The sequence below is a fragment of the Microcaecilia unicolor genome, chromosome 14 (genome assembly GCF_901765095.1).
Source record: "Microcaecilia unicolor chromosome 14, aMicUni1.1, whole genome shotgun sequence".
Lineage (NCBI taxonomy): Eukaryota > Metazoa > Chordata > Amphibia > Gymnophiona > Siphonopidae > Microcaecilia > Microcaecilia unicolor.
In genome coordinates this window covers 10,909,531-10,933,691 of record NC_044044.1, presented here as the reverse complement: position 1 = coordinate 10,933,691, position 24,161 = coordinate 10,909,531, and the positions used below count along the sequence as shown (strand labels likewise).

At 44.1% G+C, this 24,161-nt stretch overlaps 1 protein-coding gene across 1 annotated transcript; it reads left to right on the top strand.

Annotated features, from left to right (window-relative positions):
* Window positions 1–386: 386 nt before the first annotated feature.
* LOC115458278 (serine protease 55-like) lies at window positions 387–23,633 on the top strand. Its single transcript, XM_030188142.1, has 6 exons — window positions 387–471; window positions 1,715–1,925; window positions 3,954–4,222; window positions 12,131–12,136; window positions 12,646–12,773; window positions 23,154–23,633. The coding sequence occupies exons 1-6, from the start codon at window positions 399–401 to the stop codon at window positions 23,631–23,633; spliced, it is 1,167 nt and encodes a 388-aa protein (XP_030044002.1). The 5' UTR covers window positions 387–398.
* The last annotated feature ends 528 nt before the right edge of the window (window positions 23,634–24,161 follow it).

The window sequence follows — 24,161 nt, the reverse complement described above, 5'->3', positions numbered from 1 at the left end:
AACTTACAATGTCAACACAATACGTAACAGAACATTTTAATTGACAGTGTAGGGTATAAGCAAAGATGCAACATATAGATAGGTAAGAGAGTAAGAGGAGTTAGAAAATAAGGTGACTAATTTAAAGAAAGTTGCACATGAGGTCAGAGAGATGGTCAAATATTATCTCAGCTAGGGTAGGAATGAATAAATAGCAAAATAGGCATAGGTGACCAGGACTAGCTGAGCTGAGCCATCGGAATGTCAGTGGATGAATCACCATGGTGTCACGTGCCTTTGTGATGTTACAATAGCTGCCATATCTTCTCAGCCAGTCCATGGGTCTGTTTTCACTGATGTTTTCTGGGTTGTTGATGGACTATGTCTAGTGTTAGTAGACCCTTCTCCTGTTTCCAGGAATGCGTACTGTGAGACATATGCTGAATGTGTCTCTGTGCCTCCTGTTCTGGACTACTGGGACCTGCTGGGCAGGTGCGTAGCGGACACTAAAACACTTCTGGTGTATTATGCACAATTTGACTCCAATCTCCAGATGGCCTTCTCTGGTATTGTCCCTGATAAAGTTATGTAATCTGCAATGGAGGGTCAGCAAAATGTAATTTTTGCCAAGGTTTGCTAAACTACTAAAGCCAGTGAAGACAGCTTAATTATGGGGCTATTTTACAATGTGTCATAGGTTTTGCCCTTACCATAACTTGACTGTAAAACTTAGGAGTGCGGTAAATGCAAAGCCTATATGGTAAATGCAGCCAGCATGCCTAGCTACCCTGTGTAAGCTCACCAGGCAGACACTTTTGCAGGGGTAGAGTGTTACATGCAGTGGCATAGTCACAGGTGGGCCTGGGCCCACCCACTTAGGGCTCAGGCCCATCCAACAGTAGTACACGTTTAGCAGTAGCTGGTGGGGATCCCAAGCTCTGCCAGCTGAAGTCTTCCCCCTGATGGTAACAAAAATGCTGCTGTCCACGATACTAGTACCGGCGACTGCTCAGTTTTCAGCACATGCCTGCTGCAGATTGCCAAGGTGGAGCGAAGCATTTTCCCACCAGCTGAGATATTTTTTTGGTGGAGGGTAGGGGGCAGAACACTTGGTGCCCACCCACTTCTTGCCTAGGCCCACCCAAAACCTGCTGTCTGGCTACTCCCCTGGTTACATGCACTAGCAACTACTACACAGTGAAACCTGTGCTAACCGCTTAGTGCAGCTTATTAAACGGGCCCCTATGTTTTTAAAGAAAATGCTCTGCTATTATTATATGAATTATATGAAGGAGGGATAGGCCTCAGCAAAACTGGCTTTTCTTGAAGAGGAGGATATCCTGCCTGTCACAGATACTAGAATTATGGGCCTTGTTTACAAAGGCATGCTAGGGTTTTTAGCGCTTGCTAACCATGTAGACACCCATAGGAATTTATTTTATAGACATCTACACGGTTGGCGTGTGCTAGAAACACTAGCACGTCTTTGGAAGTAGGGCCCTCGGAGTCCACAACTACAGTAGAGGTAACAGTAAGACCAGAGCAAGCTCAGCCAGTCCTTGGCATCAAGGATTTTTCTGATGACCCCTAGCAGAAACACCATATTTAAGGACCCCTAGGACGGACAGTGGCCAGACCCATGTTGAGAAAGAGATGGACGGAGACTCTTATGAGTAAAAACACATTAAGAATCACGGGGAGGGGGACATTGAACTGTAAGACCCCTCTCTTTCAGGCTGTGGATTTCGAGCCGACTATGATAACCAACATTCTAGAAATAGCAACCGCAATTTTCACCATTCCCGGATAGTTGGTGGCCAAGACGCTCTCCCTGGGGAATGGCCCTGGGCTGTCAGCCTGCAGGTCTGGAACCAACCTTTCTGTGGAGGCTCCATCCTGAGCAATTGGTGGATCCTTTCAGCTGCACACTGTTTCACGGATCCAGTGTGAGTATCTCGGCTTCCCTCATCCAAATATTCCCCAGTCTCCTGCAGGTACACCTGCCATCAGTAAAGCCCCTGGTGAACAGAATAAGTTGGACTATACAGAAACTACATGCTAGAAGTATTTCTTACATGACTTATATATGCATGGACTATATGCTATGAGGAGTGAAGTTTTCAAACCAAAATCACAGAAAAACATGTCACTAATATCGTGTTCAGCTACAATTATTTGAAGAACTACATGCGATCAACTCAACAAAAAAAAGGAAGAGGAAAAAGCCTCGGAAAATGCAGGACATTTTACTTCAACGTTTTTGTTAAATGAACCTGCTGCATCGATCATCGGCATAAAAAACCTCTTTCTCAATTGAGCGTTGGAATGATTTTTATTCAAATTATATATCTAGATTTTTTTTATTATAAAAAAAGCAAATGCCACTTTAGGTTTCAATTTAACTACTTAGCTTTAGTGCGGCATGTTAATTACCCCGACGCTGGCCACCGTTTCGCGGGCCACTCTCCTGCTTCAGAGGGAGACAGAAAAATCCAGCACGCTCAGTTCAAATAGTAAAATACTACTACTACTACTACTACTATTTAGCATTTCTATAGCGCTACAAGGCATACGCAGCGCTGCACAAACATAGAAGAAAGACAGTCCCTGCTCAAAGAGCTTACAATCTAATAGACAAAAAATAAATAAAGTAAGCAAATCAAATCAATTAATGTGAACAGGAAGGAAGAGAGGAGGGTAGGTGGAGGCGAGTGCTTACAAGTGGTTACGAGTCAAAAGCAATGTTAAAGAGGTGGGCTTTCAGTCTAGATTTAAAGGTGGCCAAGGATGGGGCAAGAGGGAGAGGCTCAGGAAGTTTATTCCAGGCGTAGGGTGCAGCGAGACAGAAGGCGCGAAGTCTGGAGTTGGCAGTAGTGGAGAAGGGAACAGATAAGAAGGATTTATCCATGGAGCGGAGTGCACAGGAAGGGGTGTAGGGATGGACGAGTGTGGAGAGATACTGGGGAGCAGCAGAGGAGTGCACGGGAAGGGGTGTAGGGAAGGACGAGTGTGGAGAGATACTGGGGAGCAGCAGAGTGAGTACATTTATAGGTTAGTAGAAGAAGTTTGAACAGGATGCGAAAACGGATAGGGAGCCAGTGAAGGGTCTTGAGGAGAGGGGTAGTATGAGTAAAGTGACCCTGGCGGAAGATGAGAATAGTGAGCAGGATGAGCGTGCTGACGTTTTCGGTCTCCCTCTGAAGTAGCGGAGCGGCCTGCGAAACGGTGGCCGGCGTTGGGGTGATTAGCACGCTGCCCTAAAGCTAAGTAGTTGAATTAAAGTGACATTTGCTTTTTTTTATAATAAAAAAAATCTAGATATATAATTTGAATAAAAATCATGCCAACGCTCGATTGGGAAAGAGGTTTTTTTATGCCGATGATGGATGCAGCAGGTTCATTTAACAAAAACGTTGAAGTAAAATGTCCTGCATTTTCCGAGGCTTTTTCCTCTTCCTTTTTTTTAAAAAGTTGATCGCATGTAGTTCTGCAAATAATTGTCGCTGAACAAGACATTAGAGAAGTGTTTTTCTGTGATTTTCATCATATATGCATAGCACAGAAAAGCTTTCACCAAATAGAAAACAAAAAGTAAAAAGTTATATGCAGGCAAAACTGAACTTATTTCTACTCCAGCCTCATCCTTCCCCTTCTATTTTTGGTGGGAAAAAAAGTGGGAAATTATAAGAGAGGTAGGGTCTAGGTTAAGAAGCAGAGAGGATCCTTCACTACTTAGCTTTGCTCTGCCTGTCCCTCCTCCCAATTTTCCGCACTCTGGGAGGGAAGCGGCTAGAGGATTTTCTCTGCTGCCTGAGATTTGGGGCAGTGACCAATAGAGTTATTGGCAAAACACGTTGCATTCATCCATATCAAACCTCGGTGCTACCTCCAAATTTACTGTGCCCTAAGTGATTGCCTCCCAAATGGAAGAACCAGTCCTGACAGGGTCTCTGCTATATGTCTTTTGTGCTCAGTTATAGATCCAAGCAACTGAGAGTGGAAGTTGGAGCAACAGTCCTCCAGAAAAATAAGGAAGCCGTAAGCGTGCAGAAGATTATCATTCATCCGTTGTACAAAGAGTCAGTGCTCTTCAAAAATGACATTGCCCTACTGTTGCTTTCCACGTCAATACGGTTTAACATGCTGAAGACGCCCATCTGCCTCCCGTCTGCAGGAATATTCAGACTTGAAGACTGGCATACATGCTATGTCACTGGATGGGGCACATTGGTGGTAGGTGAGTGTATTGTGTGAAAATGCTAAAGATGGACAGGTGAAGATGTGACTCAGCCCAGGAGACTGGAAGCAGAAAGAATTCTAAAAGGAGTCATGAGACATCATAAAACTCACCTCAAAAGAAATATTTCAACAACAGGTGCATTGTCTGTGGGCTGAGATCCCTTCTATTGGACAAATACAAGAATTATCTAAAGATGATGCAGAACCTGAACTGTCCATGTCCAGCAACATTGATTGTTAATTTTTATGTTGGTCCAATAGAAATATAGTTTTTCCCAGGAACAATAAGGTTGCTAGAACCCTATGCCACAGAGAGAGGTTCTATCAATGTCTGAATGATGTAAAGAGGACAGGGATGCCATAGCTGCCTTTGGGGGATGGAGTAGGTTCTTGAGGGCTACCAACAGATTAGATATTAAGTTTTGCCTTTATCTGATATACCGCACAGCAGAGTTAATATCTAAATGTGTACAATAGCACTAGTAAAGAAAAAAAAAAAAACCCCGAATAGGAGGCAGTTTTCAAAACCTCATCTAAAGTTAGGTCCGGAAATGCTGTGTGATGATCACAGATTCTATGACGACAATTATGCATGCAATTGCCATTATAGAATACTGGTGGAAGTCTGCAGTTACATGTCTAACTTTAGGCTCCGTCAAACAATGGAGTAATATGGTCAACAGGACACGTCCAAACACACCAGGAAGACGGTAGTAGTTGCATGCAGTTTATTTAATAAAATATGTTGACTCGACATGGCACCGTGTTTCGGACAGAGTGCCTGCCTCAGGAGTCTTGATGTAGGTAAGAAGCCCAAGTGTGACTAAAAACACTTCACAAAGGTGCTAAAAAAAGGATACAGTCTTGAAAAAGACTACCAATCCTAAACACAAACAGTGCGGTGTATTGTCAGGTTTGCTGCGTTTAACTGAGGAGAGCAAAGCAGTGATGCTATTGTAGCCTCCTGGGGAGGTCACAGCTTCAGATTTCAGTTCACTCCTAAATTGGGACAATCTGGTGTGGATTCTCAGAATGGGAAGGGAAGGAGCAGAAACATTGGTTCTCACCAACGTGCAGAGTGTTAATCAGTTTGGCTGATCGAACTGATCGTTAACTTGGTTTAATGATGTGGTAGTTGCCCAAACTTCACCCAGGTTCCACCCAGGGTGAGAACTTTGTAATTGGGTGGGGAATATGAGTGGGGAATGCAGGAGACGTGAGATGAGAATGGAACAGGGGAGAGAGGTTGCTGGAGATTAGACAGGAATTGAGAGATGGTGAAGGACCTAGAGGGCTGGAGATGGGGTGAAAGGCAGTGGAAAGGAGCAAAATGGTGGAAATGAGGGAGTTTGAAAACTGAGAGAAGAGTTAACAGAGGAGAATAGAAAAAAAGACTGAGCAGAGTGCAATAAGAAAAATATTTTCAACAATGAAAACAGGGAAAAATGCAACCATGACTAGAGGTAATGCTTCTCATGAAGATGCAGCCATGAGAATGATAAAGCCAGCTTGTTATTTTGAAAACAATTTCTCCTCATATTCACCAGTGCTCCCATGACAGTAATGGCCTCCTCACATCAGTCTTACTAATCTCACTTGCTGAAACCAGACACAGCTTCATCTCATAAAAAATAAATATCAGCACGCAAAGCATTAAAAACAATGAAGTCCACAGCTGCACAATTCTCAAATGAGCTACAAGAGGTACCTCAGGGAGATAAAAACTTTATATTTAAACAGCGCAGTTAGATTTTTTTAAATCTATGTTTTATTCATAAAGAGGCCTTTTTACTAAGCTGTGGTAAAAAAAATGGGTTTAGCACATCCTAACGAGTGACTTTCTCATGCGCTAAGCCCATTTTTACCGGGGCGGGAAAAGAGGGATTTTTCCATTTTTGTATTTGCAGATCATGCACTAATGCTGTCATTAGCACATGGCAACTGTGAATAATTAACACAAGAGCGCTTACCATCTGCTAATTCTGAGATTATTTATTTAATTTATTTATTTATATTTGTATCCCACAATTATCCAAAAACCGAGTTTCGGTTCAATGTGGCTTACATTTAACAGTTGTTAGAGATTGCATTGATTCAATTACATTTACAAGGTTGTATGATGCTGTGTTTTACAATGGTTGGCAAGATAACTATTAGAGCGTATGGAATAGGCATTGGGTTTCTTGAGAAATGTCTTAGTTCATTTCTTAAATGAAGAGATGCATTACAGTTAGAGGGTGTGTTGTGAATTGTTGTTCCAGAATGATTAGTGCATATTGTACTCATAGAATTTCACGAAGAGGTAGGTCTTTAGGTCTTTTCTGAATTGGAGGTAATTCGTGATGCTTCTTATGACTATGGGAATTGAGTTCCACCATTTTGAGCCCAGGTAGCTAAATCCCCCCATATAGGTGGACTTGTACAATACCTTTTTACAGTTAGGCAGGTGACGTAGTACGTAACCTCTGGTTCCTGGGTTTGCATTTCTTGGTGATAGTTTGATCATGTCTAGCATGTAGTCCGGTGACATACCAAAGAGTATTTTGAAGATGATTGTGCTGGTTTTGAAAAATAGGCTGGTCTTGATCGGGAGCCAATGCAGCATTATGAGTAGTGGGATTGCTCTATCATATTTCGACTTTTTGAATATCAATCTCAGTACTGTGTTTTGGATGGTCTGCAATGATCATAGTAGGTTTTCTTTGCAGCCTACATATGCTGCATTACAGTAGTCTGGTTGGGACAATATCAGCATCTGTACTATAAGACGGAATGACTGTCTGGGGAAATAGTCTCTGATTCTTTTCCGTTTCCATAGTTTTGAAGCTTTTTGACGTGATTGCAGCAACTTGGTCTTCAAGGGTCAGGTGTTTGTCGAGAATGAGTCCTAGTATTTTTATTTGATTTTGTAACATGGTTGATTTATTGTGAAGTTTTGGTAAGTAGTGGGATTGTGCTGGCTGGATAAAAACCAGGAGTTTGGCTTTGTCTCAGTTCAGTTTAACTTTGACAATTGTGGTCCAATTTTCCATGAGATCGAGTCTTTTTTTGGCCTTATCCAGTATCTCTGTGATGCTGTTGTTGAAAGATGTGTAGATGGTGACATTGTCTGCGTACATGATTGGGTTTAAACCCATTGTTTTCCAGTTTCTTGCCAAGTGGAGCCATCAGGACATTGAATAGTATTGGTGATATCGAGAAACCCTCAGGGACCCCACATTACGGGATCCAGGAGGCTGAAAATTAAATGGACATCTTGACAAGGTAGGATCTAGTTCTTAGAAAATGCTAAAGGTGCCCACATTAACCCCACATGAACTAGTTAGAGCACACTATTGTGAGCGTGCTGGCTGCTTAGCACTTCCAAGCCCATTCCCTGCCTATGCCAAGCCCCCTCCCATAAAATAATTTGAAAAAATAATAGTACCCAATTAGCATGTGCAAACAGGGAAATTACTGGACACTTTAGCACGTTCTGCGATAAGCCTTTTTTGGTGCACTAAGTACACATTGGTGCTTATCACACCTTAGTGAAAGGATCCCAAAGAGCGTAAACCCTACTGACCCAACGTAAACGCCTGATCTCAGCGACACAACTACACTAAAGTTCGTAATGGCCATCACACAACTCTTCCATTGTACGATTCCTTTAGGTGGTCCTACAGCATGAACCTTATGCTTCCACAGCATCACCTTGTATTTGTTTACTCCGGAGTCTGCAAACAGCTCTCCGGCACTATGTAAGCCACATTGAGCCTACAAATAGGTGGGAAAATGTAGGATGCAAATGTAACAAATAAATAAATAAACAAAAGGCACTACAGATACCTGAATATTCAATTCTGGCTGAGATTTGGCTATTGCCAGTGAATATCTGGCTATGGCAGCGACCGCCACCACTATCCGGATAATGCTGTCCAAAGTTATCTGACTAGCGATGTGGAATATGGCTGGATAATCTGCTGCCTGCCCAGGCTCTGCCCCTGGGACTACCTCAGTGCTATCTGGATAGTGCCGGGGTGGTCTGCAATGATTTTTAATAATACTGCTGAAAATCACTGACTAACTTTGGTCAGCAGCATTTATCTGGTGAGCAGGCGCAGCTATCTGAATAAATGCTGGGTCCTTTCTTTCCTCAACTTCTGCTTATCCAATGAATCAACTAAAGGTGTCTGTGGGAATGCTTATAACATCTTTTAAAGAGGTTGACCTCCTTGGCACAGAAAGTTACCATCAGAGAAAGTCAGTTTTGTTAGAGCCTTGGGAACATCAGGAGCTGCATTTGTTTGACCTTTCCCACTCCCTGACATGAAAGTTACAGCCCTGAATAAACAGACTACCTAACAGCAATTCAAGAATGGATTAAAAACAACAAACCTTGCCTGAACCCAAGTAAAACCAAGCTTCTGTGGGGCCCTAACACAATTGGGCACATACCTGACATCAAAATCTCTTTTGGAAAATATAAACCCCCCCCCTTAAATCCAAGTCAGGAACCTTGGAATACAGCTAGACTCAACACCTTGGAATACAGCTAGACTGATCCCCCAAATCAGAGCAACTTTCAAGAGCTGCTTCTCTCATTTGCAACAACTATGCCGCCTCTCTCCATACATTGAGAAGGTAAGTCTTGACACAGTGCTTCATGGCGTGTTAACATCAAGACTGGATTACTGTAATGCATGAACCTTATTCTACCACAATAGCACCTTGTATTTGTTCATACCGGAACTGGTGAACGCCATTACGGTACTATGTAAGCCACATTGAGCCTGCAAATAGGTGGGAAAATGTGGGATACAAATGTAACAAATAATAATAATTGGTCTGACTACAAAAGGTTGCATCAGCTCCAATTGATTCAGAATGCTGCAGCAAGACTGATAGAAGGTTGCAAGTGATGTGACCACATCACGCCATTTCTGCAAAACGTTCACTGGCTGTACAATACAGGGCTAAATTTATGTCTGATCTTCAAGGCCCTTAAAGAAAATGGGCCAGAGTACTTGCAGAACAGGATCTCCCTCTACACACCTCCAGGGTTACTAAGATCCTCCCAAGCAGTATTCCTAACTACACCTCTCCAAAGGACATCACGCAATGTGATACACCCACCAGCCAGCCTTCCACAGAGTAACCCCCACACTCTGGAATATACTCCCTGAAAGGCTTTCCTTAACACAAGACTATCTCTAATTGAGGAAGCAGGTGAAAACTTGGCTCTTCAAACAAGCCTTTAACGGAAGAAGTAACTAACTTGCTAGTCACACACACAAGGAGTGACACCAGTGGTACTTAATATATCAGGACTCTCTTGTCCACTCTTACCCTAGCTGAGACTATATTCAAGTACCTTTCTGACTTCATGTGCAGCTTTTTTAAAATTAGTCCCCTTATTTTCTAATTCCTGTTACTCACTCTGAGGGGCATAATCGAACAGAAACGCCTATCTCCATGGGCGTTTATCTCCGAGAACGGGTCCGTGAAGGGGCGGACCGAATCGTATTTTCGAAAAAACATGGACGTTTATCTTTTTTTGAGCTGGGCGTTTTTGTTTTTCAGCGATAATGGAAACCGAAAACGCCCAGCTCAAAAACGAATAACTCCAAGACATTTATTCGTGGGAGGGGCCAGGATTCGTACTGCACCGGTCCACCTCACATGCCAGGACACCAACCGGGCACCCTAGGGGGCACTTTTACAAAAAAAAAAAAAAAAGGTAAAACAGCTCCCAGGTGCATAGCACCCTTCCCTTGGGTGTTGAGCCCCCAAAATCCCCCTCAAAACCCACTGCCCACAAGTCTACACCATTACTATAGCCCTAAGGGGTGAAGGGGGCACCTACACGTGGGTACAGTGGGTTTGGGGGGCGGTTTGGAGGGCTCCCATTTACCAGCACAAGTGTAACAGGTGGGGGGGGGGGGGGATGAGCCTGGGTCCACCTGCCTGAAGTCCACTGCTCCAGTGACCTGCATACTGCTGCCAGGGAGGTGGGTATGACATTTGAGGGTGAAAATAAAAAGTTGTGAAACGGCATATTTTGTGGTGGGAGGGGGTTCGTGACCACTGGGGGAGTCAGGGGAGGTCATCCCCGATTCCCTCCAGTGGTCATCTGGTCATTTAGGGCACTTTTTGGGGCCTTATTCGTGGAAAAACAGGGTCCAGGAAAAGTGCCCTAAATTCTCGCTAAAAATGCATATTTTTTTTCCATTATCGGCGAAAGGCGCCCATCTCTGATCGGCAGATAACCACGCCCCAGTACCGCCTTCACCACGCCTTCGACACGCCCCCATCAACGTTGTCCGCATCCGCAACGGAGTGCAGTTGAAAACGTCCAAATTCGGCTTTCGATTATACCGCTTTATTCGTTTTTGGGAAATAAATGTCTATCTCCCGATTTGGGTCACAATATAGGCGTTTTTCTCTTTCGATTATAAGCAGGTCTGTCATCTATCTATCTATCTATCTATCTATCTATCTATCTATCTATCTATGTAAGCTGTCTATTAAAATGTTTTATTGTATATTGTGAGCATACTTTGCTATTCCTTGAATATTTTTACTGCTGTAATTGTCCATTGCCTATGTTTGACTTAATTCTTGTTGCACATTGCCTTGAGTGCATTTCTTCAAAAAGGCAGTAAATACATCCAAATAAATAAATACATATTACTGGCATTTTCCAAGTCTTGGCAAGTGACCCCCATGATGACTGGGACTCCTTTCCACGAGGGAGAGCTGCCTGCACAGCAGCTCCAGCTCTTGCTGACTCATGAAGCACAAAACCAAAGTCAGAAATAAAACCCAGGGAAGTCTTTTGGCAGTACAGAGCGCAGTCATTGAGCTGTTGTTCTGGCCCCATCCCCAAGATTTCTAAGTAATACAGAGGAGAGAATTTATTTCAGGTCAGTAAATTGCAGACAAATGAAGCAGGTCTGCAAATAACAGGGAGGAGTGGCCTAGTGGTTAGGGAGGTGGACTCTGGTCCTGGGGACCTGAGGAACTGAGGTCGATTCCCACTTCAGGCACAGGCAGCTCCTTGTGACTCTGGGCAAGTCACTTAACCCTCCATTGTCCCATGTAAGCCACAGGGTACAAATGTAACAAAAATAAAATAGATACTATTGGAGATTCTACATGGAATGTTGCTACTATTGGACATTCTACATGGAATGTTGCTATTCCACTAGCAACATTCCATGTAGAAGGCTGCACAGGCTTCTGTTTCTGGGCAAGTCACTTAACTCTCCATTGCCCCATGTAAGCCGCATTGAGCCTGCCATGAGTGGGAAAGCGCGGGGTACAAATGTAACAAAAATAAAATAGATACTATGGAGATTCTACATGGAATGTTGCTATTCCACTAGCAACATTCCATGTAGAAGCCTGCACGGCCACATTGGTGATCTGCAAGGGCCGACTTCTACATGGAATGTTGCTAGTGGAATAGCAACATTCCATGTAGAATCTCAAATAGTAGCAACAGTGGAGGAGTGGCCTAGTGGTTAGGGTGGTGGACTCTGGTCCTGAGGAACTGCGTTCAATTCCCACTTCAGGCACGGGCAGCTCTTTGTGACTGTGGGCAAGTCACTTAACCCTCCATAAGTACCTGTATATGTAAGCCACATTGAGCCAGCCATGAGTGGGAAAGCGCGGGGTACAAATGTAACTAAAAAAAAAATTGGAAAAGATATTTCTTTTTAAATAACGCAAGCTTCAAGTTACATTCATTTTAGACGTTTGTTAAAGACATTTGTTTCAGAGTTTTAATAAGAATTGATTGTCATAGGTATATTTTGCTATTTGTATAATATTGTTATTTCCTGAATTTTTCATTCTCTTTTCTTTTGTAACCCGCATCCAACCGCGAGATATTGCGGGCTATAAGAATAAATGTTATGTTATTTATTAGTAAAAAGTGCCCCACATGATCACGTGTCACCTGCACTCAGGCTGCGTCGGGGCCAGTGGTTAAGTCAAACATATAAATAAAATTAAAAACAGATCCAGTAAATTAAGCACATAATAACATATATCGATGGAATCAATAAATATCGAAGAACAAACCATAATATTTTTAGAATGTGTTAATCCATAACAGTTAAACCGCAATGAGTCAAATAAAAACAACATAATTTAACTGTTATGAATTAACACACTTTAAAAATGTTATGGTTTGGCCTTCAGTACTTATTTAATTGATGTGTGTTGATATGTGTTATTTTATTTATATGTTTGAATTAACACTTGACCCCTGACACAGCCTGAGTGCAGGTGAAACATGACCAGGTCAGGCACTTTTTACTAATAAATCTATCTGCGGATCTGATTCGTTTGTCTGCTGTTCAGCGTTATCAAATCACCACCTCTCTACGTTTCTACAATGGTCAGTAAAATATAAATGTTTTTTAATTTTTCAATCAGGAGGTCACAGCTACTTACAGAAGACGGAGATGGCTCTGATAAAGCAAAGAGAATGTAAGGACTGGTATCACTCATTAACACGGAACATGCTGTGTGCAGGTTACGAAGAGGGAGTCCGTCACTCTTGCCAGGTTACATTTTATTTATGATAATACAGTTTGAGATTTTTCTGGCCCAATATAGACAGGGCCCGAGACTAGGTTACAGAGGAGTAGGTTTGCCGGGTTTTTGAAGCCTGGATTGGCCGCTGTCGGAGACAGGATGCTGGGCTTGATGGACCCTTGGTCTTTCCCAGTATGTACTTATGTACCATATTTGCGGAGACAAAAAAAAAAAGAGGAAAGAAAAAAATAAAAATGGTTGCTACCTTTGCTAAAGAAATATTTAATTGTAGTTAATGAACGCACATCAAACAGTGACTTAAAGTACAGCGGTAGACATTATACTTTTCAAAAACTTCTGGATTTCAGTTCGACTGAGTCTGAGGCTAAGCGTGCTTATTATAAGAGCACATATCCCTTTGTCTGGCTTCTGAGATACATGTGAAAGCCTTTGCATGACATATGCTTTAATCGTGCTGCACAAACAAAATTCTTTTTACAGATTCAACCAGCAGAGGAGCACCTTTTTCTCTCTTTAGCACCCCCATGGTTTCTCTCATTATCTGGGTAGGTGTGTTGGTCATAGGCACATAAAAGAAAAAGAGGACATTTCCCTAAAAATTAAAAATCCTGTAGGACATATCTGAAGATGTCCAAAAAGAGGACATGTCCTCTTAAAAGAGGACATATGGTAACCCTACAGAAGAGGTCATCAATGGGGTAGCCCTTGATTGGAGAGGGAGGTTATGCCCATGCTGACCCATCAGAGCAAAGATAGTAGAGATAGTCAGGAAATAACAGCAGGTAGACAAAGGACTCAAGCTCAGCTGAGGGAAAGAAGAGGTCCTTGCAGGAGAAAAGATCACTAGGGGTGGCTGCAGTACATATGAGACTACATTACCCTTACACACAATGCATTGCTCGCATATCATGGCAGGAAGTGACTTCAGCACTAAAATCCTAAGGAGACATGATGCCCAAAATTCACCAGGGACTGGCAGGGAGATCCAAGATGGCCGCTAGCAACTAGGACTCCGGTATTCCTCGCTTACCTTTCTTAGAGAAGAGGCAAGGCATCGGTCAGGGCTTCCCACATACCTGCCACTTTACCTTTCGGTCCTATCGACCATTTTCTGAGGTCTCCAACGCAAGGACCAATGCTCGGGAGCGGTACCGTTGTAGACGCCGGTGCAAAGGAGGAACTATTGATGTCTCCCGGACTTGACATCACGTTGAGCCCCGACGCAAGAGCTCCACCCCCGCAGCCCCCGCGGACAAGTTCTCCCATGTTAGGAGTGAGTGGTCAGACGCTGAGAAAATATAATGACCAGAACTCGAGTGAAGCCTTATTGGAACTTCAACAGAGGGAGCAAGGCGAGAGAATGTTACCCCCGGAAGAAACTAATCCATTGATGATGAATGGCGCGGGTAAAGAAGAATCAGGTAATGGGCAGGAAACACATTTACTACAAATGCCTTCATCAATCCTAGAGAAACCTGTAGAGGTAACTCTAGCTTTATGGGACCTAGTTGCTCAAATGGTGAAAAATCAACTTCAACAAATGAATGAGTTAAGTAAAAAAGTTAAGTTTATTGAAAAGAAAGTGGAAAAAATGAAACTGAAATTAAACTTAGTTCTGAAAGGATAAATAAATAGTGGAAAAAGTTACAAATCTGAAGAATACTCAAACCCTTATTTTTAAAGACATCATATTACAGGGGCATAGCCAGACACCCAATTTTGGGTGGGCCTGGGCCCAAGATGGGTGGGCAGAAGAGCTCCGCCCTGTCCCACAAGTGATTTGGTCTCTTCCTGTTTCCGCATAGGCATCAGAGGGAAGGCTGGTATGCAGGAAGGACAGGAATTTTCGACTGGTGGGGCTTGGGAATCCCAGCCAGACACTTCAAAGGTGTGCTGCTGCTGGGTGGGCCTGAGCCCAAAGTAGCTGGGCCTGGGCCCACCCAGGGCCACCTTTGGCTACGCCACTGCATCATAAACTTTAAGAATAAAATGGAAATTTACGATAATCATATGCAAAGATATAATTTAAGATTTATAAACTTTCCAAGAGTTAAACTGATTAATCCTCTGGAAATGTTTCAACGATACCTAAAAGAAGTTTTGGAGATACCAGAGACTAACCTGCCACCTATAACTCAAGCGTATTATGTGCCAAATAGAATTCAGGAGCAACTACAGCAACAACAACAGCCTTTAAATGTTACAAGTTTATTGGAAACATCTGAAACTGAACAAGGAACTGCGGCGACTTTGGTTGCCACAGTTGCTTTATTGCCAGATAAGCAATGGTGGTTCCGAATGTTTTTTTAGGAAAAAAGATAAAACTTTTTTGGGACTAAAAATTTCACTATTTCCTGATGTTTTGAAGAAACACAAAAAAACGTAGACAATTTTTATTATTAAAACCAGAGCTATTGCGGCTAGGCGCAACATTCTACTTACGATTTCCCTGTAAATGCATAATATGTTCTAACTCATGTAAATATGTTCTCATGGACCCATTACAATTAACAACGTTTGTTACATCTAGAAGAAGTGAAGTAGCTATATAGAATTACCTTGTGTTAAATTTTCTAGTTGCTATAATTTTCTTTATTTTTTTATTTTTCCTTTTTATATAATCCTCCTTATGATGGATCTCTCCTCTTAAGGTGGACATGAATGTTTAATTATAATAACTTATATTATATTAATGTGTGATTATAACACTTTCTAAATCCTGTGTCTCCTTGTAAAAATATTTTTATATGCATAAAAAAAAATCTTAAGGGGACAGAATAGCATTAAAGGAATTGAACACATTTTGGAGCTATGCTATGAAGATTAGTGTGAGGCTGCTAGGGCAGAACAGAGATATATGAATGTCTCTATCAAGGCTCTACAATACTCAATGTGCTAATGTCCTTCTCCAAGAACAACTGTTGAAAATCAGAACAGATGAAAGTTCCAAGTCCATTAAATGTTTCAAGACTCTGTTGTAAATTCTGGTGTTCCCCCAATTAGGAGCGCTGACCTTTAAATCATGAATCCATTATAAGTTCCATTAAGTTTTTTTTTTTTTATTTGTACCCTGCGCTTTCCCACTCATGGCAGGCTCAATGCGGCTTAGGTACTTATTTGTACCTGGGGCAATGGAGGGTTAAGTGACTTGCCCAGAGTCACAAGGAGCTGCCTGTGCCTGAAGTGGGAATCAAACCCAGTTCCCCAGGACCAAAGTCCACCATTCTAACCAATAGGCCAGTGATGGCGAACCTTTCAGAGACCGAGTGCCCAAACAGCAACCCAAAATCTAATTATTTATCGCAAAGTGCCGGTACTCATTATGGGCGGGGTCACCACATATGACTCCACCCCTATGATAGCCACACTCCTTACACCAGCCATGGCGCATATAAACTGACATCATTGAAAATATTATACTAGTATAGGAGAGAAAAAATAACATGATTTTCTTTCATTATAAATCATTTTTAAGCTGTTACAGCTCCAGTATACCCAGTGCAAAATAAGACAACAGATGTAAATTCTCAAATTGGACATATTCCAAACACTAAAATGAAAATAAATGATTTTTTCTACCTTTGTTGTCTGGTGATTTTGTTTTTCTATCCATATTGGTCTTAGTTGCTGATTCTGCTGCTATCTGTTCTCTTAACTCCGTTTCCAGGGCTTCCTTTCCATTTATTTCTTTACTTTCCTCCTTTCTTCTTCATTTCTTGCCTCCATTTATTTCTTTACTTTCCTCCTTTCTTCTTCATTTCTTGCCCTCCATCCATGTCCAGCAACCCTCCTCTCCCCTCCAGCCACAAATGTCCAGCCACCTTCCTCTCCCCCCAGCCCTCCCACCTGCCCCCCCAGCACCCAGCATCAGGCCTCCCTCCCTCTTACCCAGCACCCAGCAGCACCCAGTACCAGGCCTCCCTCCCTCCCACCCAGCACCTAGCAGCACCCAGCATCAGGCCTCCCTCCCTCCCACCCAGCACCCAGCAGCACCTAGCACCAGGCCTCCCTCCCTCCCAACACCAAGCATAAGGCCTCCCTCCCACCCAGCACCCAGCATCAGGCCTCCCTCCCTCCCACCCCAGCACCAGGCCTCCCTCCCTCCCAGCACCAAGCATCAGGCCTCCCTCCCACTCAGCATCAGGCCTCCCTCCCTCCCTCCCTCCCTCCCACCCAGCACGCAGCAGCACCCAGCATCAGGCCTCCCTCCCACCCAGCAGCCAGTAGCACCCAGCACCAGGCCTACCTCCCTCCCACCCAGCACCAGGCCTACCTCCCGCCCTCCCTCCAACCAAACAAGCATCAGGCCGCCCGCCCGTCCTCCATCCCTCCCAGCACCAGGGCGCCCCTCCTCCTCTGAAATTTAAAAAGCTTACTGGGTTAAGGTGGCGTTGGCCTATGAGGGCAGGACCAGAGCTTGAGAGACAGAATGGAAGGCGCGCAGAGTGAAGAACACACTTTTCGTTGCCGCTGTCACTGCCGATGCCGCCTTAACCCAGTAAGCTTTTTAAATTTCAGAGGAGGAGGGGGGGCCCTGGTGCTGGGAGGGAGGGAGGGAGGGCGGGCGGCCTGATGCTTGTTTGGTTGGAAGAGGGAGGGAGCGAGGGCGGGTGGCCTGGTGCTTGGTGGGAGGGAGGGAGGCCGGCCTGGTACTCGGAGGGAGGGAGAGATTTGAGGTTGCATAAGGTATGTTAACTACATTCAAATGTTTATAAGCTTTTAGTGTGAGAGTGTGGGGAAGTTTGTAATTTTGTGCATTACTTACTGTATAAGGTCTCCTGATGAAGTTATAAGGAAACACGGCCTGTGTTGGGACCAAAAACAGATATGTGGGACCAGAAGGATTTTTAAGTACAGGTTGATGATTGATGTCAGATATCCTAGACTTCACCCGAAGATTTGAAGTTCTTCTTCAAACTTAATGGAACTTACAATGGATTCATGATTTAAAGGTCAGCGCTCCTAATTGGGGGAATGCCAGAATTTACAAGAGTCTTGAAACATTTAATGGACTTGGAACTTTCATCTGTTTTGATTTCAACAGTTGTTCTTGGAGAAGGACATTAGCACATTGAGTATTTGTGGATGGGGTGGGATACCAAGACCCATCCGTACCATTAACGGCCTCTTGCCCTTCAGAAAAGCACTGAAGACCCATCTCTTCAAGATAGCCTACCCTAACGATTCAACCTAACCTAAGCCTGCCCACATGATTCATTGACGATTGTTATACACTGACCATGTTTCCCATTATCCTTATTGCTACCCCATATCCATTCCTCTCCATCTTCCTTTGCCTACCTCCCTACGCTCATTTCCTTTTACAACCAATTCCTCCCATGCTCAATTTACTTATCCGTTAACCCCATTAATATCGAGTTCACTACAAATTGTACATTCTTCTTATGACTTTGTAATTCTTTATATTGTTACTATGTAAGCCGCATTGAGCCTGCCATGTGTGGGAAAGCGCGGGGTACAAATGTAATAAATAATAATAATACCATGAGATCATTCAATAGAGAAAGATTTAATTGTTAGTATATGAGTTTTGTAATAAAGGTTGTAATTTGAAATGCCAGTATGAATGGGTTTCGGTATGGTTATTTTGTTTTGAGATTGTATTAGCCAAGAGATATTGGTATTTTGATGCATTGTGGCTAATTATTGAGACTCTAACCCTGTGCTTGGTATCAAGGCTCAATGAGATAAGACTTAAGGGACTTAGGGCCTTTTTACAAAGTGGCGGTAAGTCCAATGCGGGTTTACTACTTGCTACAAAGGACCAACCGCCGGGCTACTGCAGCAGCCCAGTGGTAGTTCCTACCCTCAGCGTGCCATCACCGCTGGGTTAGCGCGGGAGGGTAGGACTCCCCCCTCCCTGAAATGGCTGCGCGGCAAGTGCTTCGCTTGCCACATGGCTATTTCTTTAAAAAAAAGAAAGACCTACCTTTTACCCGCTGTAGTAAAAGGGGGACTCAGTGCGTCAAAAACACGTGCCAACGCCAGTGCAGGCCCCCTTTTGCCGCAGGTTGGTGAAGGGGCCCTTAAATAGGTATACACTAGAGGAGAAAGGAAATGAAAAACATTCAAATATCTTAAAGGTATAAAATAATGCACTGGAAACAAACTTTTTTTTAGTGTAGGCTCATGAATTATAAATGGAAACATTTTTTCACAGAAAGGATGGTGAATACATGGATCGAACTACTCAGGGAAGTAGTGGAGACAAAAGAACAGAATTCAAGAGGGCCCAGGATGGGCATAGGGGGATAATTAGTTGTGAAAAAGTGAGGGAAAAAATCAGGGCTTATCTGGCATCTGTGGCACCGCACCAGGAAGTAAATCTGGCAGAAAGCAGATGGGTCTTATCTATTCTATATTTCTGAATTAATATTGTGAGTATGTGTATGTTTAAATAGCACAGGCAGGGACTGATTCTTTACTTGCTTTTTGGTAGTGACAGTGAGACACATAGAGGGGCATAATCGAAAGAGGCGCCCACGTTTTCCTGAAGATGTCCTCGCAGGACGTCCTGGCGAAGGGGCAGGGAAACCCGTATTATCGAAACAAGATGGGCGTCCATCTTTCGTTTCGATAATACGGTCGGGGACGCCCAAATCGTGAAATTTAGGTCGACCTTAGAGATGGTCGTTCCAGATTTTCGGCAATAATGGAAACCGAGGACGTCCATCTCAGAAACGACCAAATCCAAGCCCTTTGGTCATGGGAGGAGCCAGCATTCGTAATGCACTGGTCCCCCTGACATGCCAGGACACCAACTGGGCACCCTAGGGGGCATTGCAGTGGACTTCACAAATTGCTCCCAGGTGCATAGCTCCCTTACCTTGTGTGCTCAGCCACCCAACCCCCCCCCCCCCCAAAAAAAAAGAACCCACTTCCCACAACTGTACACCACTACCATAGCCCTAAGGGATGAAGGGGGGCACCTACATGTAGGTACAGTGGGTTTCTGGTGGGTTTTGAAGGGCTCACATTTACCACCACAAGTGTAACAGGTGGAGGGGGGTGGGCCTGGGTCCACCTGCCTGAAGTGCACTGCACCCACTAAAACTGCTCCAGGGACCTGCATACTGCTGTCATGGACCTGGGTATGACATTTGAGGCTGGCAAAAAATATGTAAAAAGTTTTTTTAGGGTGGGAGGGCATTGGTGACCACTGGGGGAGTAAGGGGAGGTCATCCCCGATTTCCTCTGGTGGACATCTGGTCCAGTTCGGGCACCTTTTTGAGGCTTGGTCATAAGAAAAAATGGACCAAGTAAAGTCGCCCAAGTGCTCGTCAGGGACGCCCTTCTTTTTTCCATTATCGGTCGAGGACGTCCATGTGTTAGGCACACCCAAGTCCTGCCTTCGCTACGTTTCTGACACGCCCCTGTGAACTTTGGTTCTCCCCGTGACGGAAAGCAGTTGAGGACGCCCAAAATCGGCTTTCGATTATTCCGATTTGGGCGACCCTGGGAGAAGGACGCCCATCTCCTGATTTGTGTCGAAAGATGGGCGCCCTTCTCTTTAGAAAATAAGCCCGATAGGGACCGATATTCAGACTATGGTAGGCAGACCTGGCTAACTCCCACAGTCAGAGATGAGACCAGATATTCAATGCCAGGCCGTTTCTGGTGATCAGCATTGAATATCCGGTTTATTTTTTGGCCAATATTCAGCGCTGACTGGTTAAGTTTAAACGGTCCTAAGATAGGCCTGCTATTTTGGCAGCCCGATTTGGCCACCAAACGTAGCTGGCGATACTCTGATTATTAGCAGATAGCCGGTTGTATCGCACAATATAACCAGTTGGCCGCTAACCCCCAGATTCTATTTAGCGCGCCTAGAGATCAGCACTGAAATCCAAGCATATTCTGTAACAGCGCACGTAACTTAATTGGCTTAATAAGCCAATCAGCATTGATAATAGCACTTAACAAGCAATAATGAGCACTAATCCTATATAATAAAACACACCTCCAACATTCTTAAGCTGACTTCATGGCTGAGGCATTCCTGCTCTGTATATCCATCTCCTGAATTGACATCACATACTTCCGGGTTCGTCACAAGCAGAAGTGACCAACCACACGAGGTTTCTCGGCTTCAGAATGTTGGAGGTGCATTTTATCAAATAGGATTGGTCAGTTCCTTGAAGCACAGCCAGAGCTCAGCGTCCTGCACAGTAACGCTCAGACACCAGAGAGAGAGAGGGGGGGGGGGGGGGGCTGACACCAGAGAGAGGGAGGGAGGAGGGGGCTTGACACCAGAGAGGGGGGGAGGTATCTCTGAAACACACACACTCTCTCACACACTCTCTCTCTCTCTCTCTCTCTCTCACAGTCAATGCCTTTCTCTGTCTCACTCTCACACACTGTCTCTCACACACTCAATGTCTTACACTGTATCACATTCACTCTCTATGTGTCACACAGTCAGTCACACACTCTCTTGGTCTCATACACTCAGTCTCACAGAGAGTCTGTGTCTCACACACACTCTCTCTCTCTCGCACACACTGTATCTGTGTGAAACACACTCTCTCACACTGTGTCTCACATACACACTTGCACACACTCTCATTCTCACAGACACACTCACACCCAGACTCACTCTCTCTCTCACACACTCACACATTCACTCTCTCTCTCACAGTCAATGCCTTTCTCTGTCTCACTCTCACACACTGTCTCTCACACACTCAATGTCTTACACTGTATCACATTCACTCTCTATGTGTCACACAGTCAGTCACACACTCTCTTGGTCTCATACACTCAGTCTCACAGAGAGTCTGTGTCTCACACACACTCTCTCTCTCTCGCACACACTGTATCTGTGTGAAACACACTCTCTCACACTGTGTCTCACATACACACTTGCACACACTCTCATTCTCACAGACACACTCACACCCAGACTCACTCTCTCTCACACACACTCACACATTCACTCTCTCTCTCACACACAGTCACTCTCACATACACTCTCTCAAACATACACACTCCGAGGAAAACCTTGCTAGCGCCCGTTTCATTTGTGTCAGAAACGGGCCTTTTTTACTAGTTGGCAATAATTAGAATTTATGCACACAACTCACTAAGCGTATTCTGTAATGCAGTGTGCCCAGTTTCTAATGTGCGCAGCCAAAAAGGGACGTGGTTATAGGCGGGGATATTGTAGTTTCGTGGGCATTCCTAAATTTACGTCTGTACTTATAGAATATGGCCTGGTGCGCCTAAATCTACTTGCTGGGATTTACGCCTTGTTTTCGTTGGTGTATATGGATGCCCGTAGTTTTAGGTGCTGGGATATCAACTAAGCATAATTCTATATATTGCGCCTAAATGTAGGTGCCACTTATAGAATATGCTTAGTCAAAAATGTTTTCCACGAGGTTTTTTCCTGTTTGTGTTGTGACCACTGGCATTGAATATCCAGGTCTCACCAGCATGCGCTAGCTGCAGGAACTTATATGTTCCTGGGACCCACATAAAGGGAGTCCCCTCTTCTTTCCCCTGAAAAAAAGTCCATTTCCTCCTCCCAGCCCTCACTCCCAGTCAGGCCTGGTGGTCTTGTGGTCGTTAAGATAGGAGCAAACCTCACTTACTCCTGCCCCTTGTAGCTCAAGATTGGAAAATGGCAGTTGAATCTCTAGCAGTAGTCTTGCGGTACTATCACTAGGGGACATTCTCTAGCAGTAGTACCTTGAGACTACCATTAGAGGTCATGGTGGCCATTTTATATCAGGAGCTGTGAGGAACAGGAGGACCGAGTGGGGTTTGCTCCTGCCCAGACAATCACTAAACTACTAGGCCTGTTAAGGTAGACCTGGGGGACCTGATGCAACGAGGTGAGGGCTGGAAGTAGGGATTGGACTTTGTCAGAGCAGCAGAGAGGGGTTATCAGACTTTGTTGGGGGGAGAGAAGGAGGGAGGATCAGCTTTAGGCTACAACCTGGTAGCTATGTAGTGCTATATGAAATTCAGTGCTGGCACCTTCATAGATAACCGGGCAAACTTAGAACTGCTATTTATGCATCCTAGATGCCTGGTTAGCTAGGATGGCACAGACATCGAATATTACCAGTACCTGCAAAACTCCCAACCCTGCCCCAGGATGCCCTGGTCCTGCCCATTTTCAAAATGCCCGATTAGTGCCAATATTCAGTGGTTAATTGTGCTGGATATTGGCTACTGGCCCACTGAGTGTGATTTAAGAGTGTAAGAACCTCTTCTGCTCACTTCAATCACTTTGAATATTGGGCTCAATATTTATCTGTTGTAACTTCCTTCCTTATAAACGGCGGTAGCCTATGAACATGATCATTAAGTACTTGACTGTGTTTTACAGAGAGCAGATGATTTCCTTCTTTCTCCCACAGGGTGACAGTGGTGGGCCGCTAGTGTGCAAGTCCTGGAAGGATGATCTTTGGTACCAGGTGGGGATTGTGAGCTGGGGAGAGGGCTGTTCTCGGAAGCATCATCCAGGCATCTACACTCGAGTCTCTAGCTTTGTGAAATGGATAATAAAAGCTACGGCTGATGTTGGGAAGCCATATGTGCCAGACAAACAGCGTGAGGATAAGGAGGAGGAGGAGAAGGAGGAGGAGGAGGAGGGGGCGGAGGAGGAAGAAACACCCCTTGATGCTTTTGCTTCTGCTTCAGTCATTGCTGCCTCAGAACCCACTAATTTCTCCTTCGCCGCCTCAGCCAGAGATGCTTCCGTTACCCCCTCAGCCAGTGATGCTATCAGTCCCATCCCCTCAGTTGTCAGTGATGTGAGATCCACTAGTAGCTCCTCCACTCCAACAGCTATCACTACTCTCAGGCCCACTAGTAGCTCCTCCAGTAGCACCTACTAGGATCGGCTGAACCTCAATAACATGAGCAGTAGCACTTGCATTAACATTGTCAGTTACCCTTACTATCACCACTAACTGCCACTGATATTCCTACTATCTCTATTAACTGCTCCTGCTAATATTAACTGCTCTCCTCTCAATGCCACTGCCCCACAACACTCCACTTACAACTAGGATGCTGCTGAAGTTTCTTGTTCCTCATTCTTGAGTTACTGCAGCATATCACTGAAATGATCAACTTTTATCTACATATATGAATCAACAAGCCTTGTATTATTGCTAGCTCAGTGTAGTTTTTCAGATAAAGTTTCTATGTGTTGTAAAATTATCTACCATTTCCTACAAGCAATAAATTGGTAATTCCATTTTTTTCAGACAATGTTCTTTTTCTTTGGGCTTGTAGCTCAAACAAATCTAGACTATTGAACTGCAGTGCTATAATCCTTCATTCACAGCCATCTGGGTTTGTTACAGTTAGTGTTGAGGTGACTTTTGGTTGCAGTGAAAGGGTGTTCGATCAAATTAGGC

What these genes read in the sequence shown, in the direction of transcription:
- LOC115458278 (XM_030188142.1), top strand. Translation starts at nt 399, where the DNA reads ATGCGTACTGTGAGACATATGCTGAATGTGTCTCTGTGCCTCCTGTTC. An exon ending in TACTGGGACCTGCTGGGCAG is followed by an intron (nt 472 to 1,714) that starts GTGCGTAGCGGA and finishes CCTCTCTTTCAG; the next exon opens with GCTGTGGATTTCGAGCCGAC. An exon ending in CACTGTTTCACGGATCCAGT is followed by an intron (nt 1,926 to 3,953) that starts GTGAGTATCTCG and finishes TTTTGTGCTCAG; the next exon opens with TTATAGATCCAAGCAACTGA.